This window comes from Perognathus longimembris, chromosome 11 (assembly GCF_023159225.1).
Source record: "Perognathus longimembris pacificus isolate PPM17 chromosome 11, ASM2315922v1, whole genome shotgun sequence".
NCBI classification, from domain to species: Eukaryota; Metazoa; Chordata; class Mammalia; order Rodentia; family Heteromyidae; genus Perognathus; species Perognathus longimembris.
Window position 1 is genome coordinate 63,243,543 of NC_063171.1, and position 5,062 is coordinate 63,248,604.

Sequence of the window (5,062 nt, forward strand, 5' to 3'; positions counted from 1 at the left end):
GAAGGAACTAGAATTCTTTGGTTAGCTAAAATCTGAAAGCTTGGGTGCAGTCAAGGGTGTCCATGGCAGAACTCTGGGCTGTTTCGAAACCCCACAGCTGTTCTTAAACGGGAGGGCAAAGGTCAAGGTCAGCCTTCTTAAAGGGCTCAGCCAGGTTTTGCTGAAGCACTTCCAGGACTGGTGAAGATGTGCTCAGAGCCATTGCTCTCGTGGACAAGCAAGAAGAAGGTATGGGAAGAAAGGTCAAGGTGAGCTCCCCACTCAGCTTGGAGACTGACTCCCCCAGAAGAATGACCACCGTGAAAGAAATTAAGGAACAAGTGATCAAAGGTTCAAGGAGAGACTCACACAGGAAATATTCAAAGAAATGGAGGAGGAAAAAGGGTGGCAGAGAGATATGAGATTTCTTCAGTGGCCTGACCCCTCAAGTCAAGAGAATTTCAAGACTTTACTGAAGGAACTGTTGGAGGACAAGAACATTTCTTGTCACCGAATGGCACTTCGGGGGGGGGGGGGTGGCATTTATCTATTCAAACCACAACAGAGAGGATATCAATCTCCTTAGAGCTTAGGATATAAATCAAATGGGGAACCTACTCAACCACTTGCCAGTAACTCTTGGATTGCTAACGTGGACAGAAAAGTAAAAGAACAAGGGCTGAGGAAAAAGTCCCTCACGTGACCCCACTGCTACTCTGCTTCAGCAGCACAACCATGATTGCTTTCTTCCACATGTGTTTGATCACGAAGCGGAAAAGACAGGGAAGTAGTTACCAATCTATCTCTTCAGGCGCACAGAGCATGTGTGAAGTTTTCGAGTTTATGTTTTTTTGAATAGACGTATTTAATATCAAACTGGTGTTCGGTGACTAACAACATAGAAAGCAATTATGGCTTGGGGCTTTCTTTATTTGTTAAATAAAAGTTCAATTCGAGAAGAGAGATGTCACTGTTGTCAAACATAAAAATAAGAATTGAATTGCTTCTTTTTAGATGGGTCTTTGACATTGACTTGACCGTATGGACACTGCAAAAGAAATCAAACAAAAGATTATTGAATTATGTAACCATTATCTCTAAAAAGCATGTGTTTCATAGTGAACAGAAGACGCTGTTAAGGATGTTGTATAGATCATTTCATCTATCAAGTCTTGAACCCTGAAGAGATTAAATGGCAACCTCAGGCAAATGGTCCTAATTAGGGTGCAGGAGCCATTTCCGAAATACATCCTTCGAACTTTAGGAATTTTACTGTCAAATCCCACTCTTAAAAAAAAAAAAAAACCCGGTCCTCAATTTACACAAAGCTCTTATGCATTTGATTAGAAACAGCTAATGGCACACAGGTAGGAAAATGTACTGAGTTGTTCAGTAGTATTTACATGTAGTGTCTATTCCTTAATTATAAAGTGGTCCAGCCAAAGGAAATAACACCTTCTTGCAACAAGACATAAAAAGGGCTCTGCAAGCAGAGGATATCTGTTTATAATCTTAATCTTAAAACAAGAAAAGGAGAGGGGAGGGAGGAAGGGAGAAGGAAAGGAGGAAGGAGAGTGAAGGAAGAGAGAGAGAGAGAGACAGGGAGAGGAGGAGAGAAGGCAGAGGAAGGGAGGGAAGAAAAGAGGGAAAGGAAAAAGGAGGCAGAAAGAGAAGGAGTACTAGAGGGGAGGTGAAGAAGGGATGAGAAAAAAAGTCTTGATCATTTGAAGGAAACTCACTCCTCAATGGTGGGCAAATTTCTATTTGTTCAAATTAATAAAAGAAAAAATAAAAAAGCTTTCTAAGATCTAGTTTGCCACATTCTTGATTTCTTTTCCTGTCTTCTTTGTACCTGCCTAATGAACCCACCTTATTTGAAACTTCATGAACTGTTTCCTTGTAATAAAGAGCTCCCACGTTTTTGTTGTTGTTGTTTTTAGGATCTGATGCTTCCTAGCAGGGAAACACTGTGAAATTCCACTAACTTTAAAGGCCCTAGGTTGGTACTGAGGGCTTCATTGTCCTTTGCTAAAGTAGCTGTGAAAAGTGCACTCCGGGTCTATTTTCACTTTTTATTTGACTTGTGTTTCAAATAACAGGTATTCATGAAGTTACAGAAGTTGGGCATACTGCGGCTGCAATGTGGCAGTTATTACTCACGTGTCTGCAGGCAGAGCCACAGCAAGAGCCTCTCTGCAAGTGAGCCAGTCTCGTGAACACCACAGAGCCGGTAGCCGGGTCCTCATAGCTTAGCTGGCCAGCCTGCAGAGCAAGGCAATAAAGCGATTCATTCGTCTTCATTAATGTTCATCATATCTCCTCAACATAGTTTCTGCTCCTAAAATACGGCAAAGATAAATTTTGGAAAACAGTACTAAATTGCTTCCCAGCAATTTTAGCTGCACCTGCAATTAAAGACTGAATGCATTTTGACATTTTACACAGTTTAACTCCATAAGATGAAGGGGGAAATATATCGTTTGAGAGGAGGAAAAAAAGAGGAGTTAATGGAAAAACAAGAACTCCTCTATACCTAGTAACTATGTGGCCACCGCTCTGAGATTTTTCATTTGGTTTCTAAGTAACAAGCTTAATAACAGATGATTTTAAGAGCCTAAGAGGCTGAAAATGAACCTTCCGCTCAGAAGTTGCAGTTGTAATTTCACTACTTACAATATGTGGATAATGATTTAGACTTACGGAAAGGTGCTAATCAAAACCAACAGTCCTTCTAGGAAACCGTTCCCTTCACTCTTATTGAACACTTTTCTATACCTTCATGATGCATTAGTCCCCTGCACGTTTTACACGTTCTCCTTTTTTTGTTGCCCCCAGACTGTTATCAGCTCCATTGTGAAGGGGGAAAAAAGTACTGTTTTTTTAAACATATTAACACCCGCTGCTTCCAGAAGTCTGATGAAAAGCAACTTTTAGTGGGCGACTTCAAATGCTGAGATAGCCTTCTTACCTGCATTTAGATGTAGTTTTTAAAACAGTCTGCGGTCCTCCGTGTCAAGAGGAAGGTACACTTCCCAGAACTTGTGTGGATCTGGGTCATTGGAGAGATCTTACTTAGCCTTTTTTGAGGAATTTCCCTGTGGGCTTTTTGGTACCCACCCTTCAACCATTAGTAACTCAAGCCCATCACTCCTGGAGGGAGCTTTTTGCACGCAAGTACGTGTGAAACTAGCCTGCCTCTGGACACACTCACACACTTTTTTATGACTTACAAGTGACCTGGTTCAGCGATCCGGTGTCTTGATGGCGGGCATTTTATTGTGGTTGAGGTTCTTAACCATCTTTTGTGTGTGGAAAGGATAAGGTGTATATGCCGCAAGGATGGAGTTCAGGGGCGAGTGTACTGCGAGACCAGGACAGCAGGGATCCCGAGTCCCCCGGCTGGGGTCGGAGGCCACACACCCCCGCCCCACCCCGCGAGCCCCGGAGCACACGCCGCGCGTCAGCCGCAGGACGGACGGCTGCTCGGTCGGCGGGAGCGCTGGACTTCCAGGCAAGAGAACTTCTCCCCGGAACTTTGTAGCCAGCTGCAGGGGTCGCGGCTTCCCGGTGTGCGGCGAGGGCCGGGTGCTCCCCGCGTGCCCGGTGAGCGGAGCCCCCCACCCCCACCCCCACCCCCACCCCCACCCCCGAGCTGGCCGGCTGCCAGCGAATGAGCCTCGGAGAATCCGCGCCGCGGCAGGAAACGCTGGCGGGGTGACCCGGGGCCGGGGCTCCGCGACGCCCGCCCGCCGGGGAGGGGGCGGGGGAGGCGGGGAGGCGAGAAGGACCGCCCTCCCTCGACCCGCAGCCCTGCTATTGGGCTTGCTCGGGGAGGGGGCGGGGAGACGGGAAGGACCGCCCTCCCTCCCGGCCCGGCGGCCCCGATTGGCTGGAGAGGGAACCGCAGCCTTGCTACTGGGCTTGCTCGGGGAGGGGCGGGGAGGCGGGAAGGACCGCCCTCCCTCGGCCCAGAGGCCCCGATTGGCTGGAGAGGGAACCGCAGCCCTGCTATTGGGCTTGCTCAGTGCTCCGGGACGGAGTCCGCCCGCGATGCCGACGCGGGTGGAGAAACGCGCGCGAGCACCCGTCCCCCCCCACCCCGCGGAGAGGAGGCGAGGGAGAGCCCCCATCTCTACCCACGGCCGGTGTCGGCTCTAAAGGGAAATCCCGCCAAGGCCCGCCGCGCGAGGAAGGGCGCTGGTCCTGTCAGAAGCTGCCCGGCGCGGGGCCAGCAGCTCCGGCCCCGGGGCCCCCTCCCCGCAGGGCCATTAGCCGAAGCGCGGTCACTCAGGGCCGACACTCGTCAGCCATTAGCGGCGACCGCGGCTGCCGGGCCACCACCCAGGGGTCCAGAGGCCGCCGGGAGGCCAGCGCGCAGGCGCACTGTAGGCACGCGGACCTGGCAAGGGGTGGCGAGGGCAGAGGTGCGCAGGCGTACTGGGCAAGATCGGACCCGTGGAGGAGCGAGGGTCAACCGGGTGGCGCGTGCGCGCACGAACCCGGAAGGAGGGAAGCTAGACGAGGTGCGCAGGCGCGCACGGCAGCTGGAGACGCGCATGCGCAGCGAGAGGCACCGGGGTGGGTTAGGGGCGCGCCGCGCCGCGCCGCTCGGGGGCCTCACCGCACACGCGGCTTCGTGCAGCTCCGCAATCCGCCGCTCCTCCGCGGTGAGCGCCCGGCCCTCCGGCCGCCCCTCGGGCCCGCGGGTCGCGGGGTCGCAGCCGTCTCCCTCGGGAGCCCTGGAGCACAGGCCGACGCGGAGCTGCCGCGGCCCACCTCTCCCGCCGCCGCCGCCGCCGAGCTCCGCAGGCCGCCCGCCCAGCGCGGCGCCCGCCAGCGCGGGGACCCGCCGGGCCGCCGCCATGGCCGCCGCGGGCCTGCGGAGGCGGAGCTGCCGGCCGGCCGGCGCGGGGCCCGGCGGGAGGCGGGCGCGCACCCCGGGCCTGCCGCGCGGACAGGCGGAAGTGCGAGCTTCCTTCCTTTTTTTCCTTTCTTCCTTTCCTTTCCTTTCCTTCCTCCCCTCCCCCTTCCCCTCCCCCCCGGCGAGGCTCCACGGTGCCCTCCCTCCCCTGCCTTGGGACGA

At 53.3% G+C, this 5,062-nt stretch overlaps 1 protein-coding gene across 1 annotated transcript; it reads right to left on the minus strand.

Moving 5' to 3' along the window:
• Nucleotides 1-888: 888 nt before the first annotated feature.
• Nucleotides 889-4,843, minus strand: C11H1orf53 (chromosome 11 C1orf53 homolog). The gene is made up of 3 exons (XM_048358256.1): nt 4,601-4,843; nt 2,140-2,241; nt 889-1,027 (listed from the first exon to the last, which is right to left on the minus strand). Exons 1-3 carry the CDS (start codon nt 4,841-4,843, stop codon nt 956-958), a joined length of 417 nt encoding a protein of 138 aa, XP_048214213.1. The 3' UTR covers nt 889-955.
• Nucleotides 4,844-5,062: the final 219 nt, after the last annotated feature.

What these genes read in the sequence shown, in the direction of transcription:
- C11H1orf53 (XM_048358256.1), bottom strand. Translation starts at nt 4,843, where the DNA reads ATGGCGGCGGCCCGGCGGGTCCCCGCGCTGGCGGGCGCCGCGCTGGGC. An exon ending in TGCACGAAGCCGCGTGTGCG is followed by an intron (nt 2,242 to 4,600) that starts GTGAGGCCCCCG and finishes CTTGCTCTGCAG; the next exon opens with GCTGGCCAGCTAAGCTATGA. An exon ending in GTGGCTCTGCCTGCAGACAC is followed by an intron (nt 1,028 to 2,139) that starts GTGAGTAATAAC and finishes TTTCTTTTGCAG; the next exon opens with TGTCCATACGGTCAAGTCAA.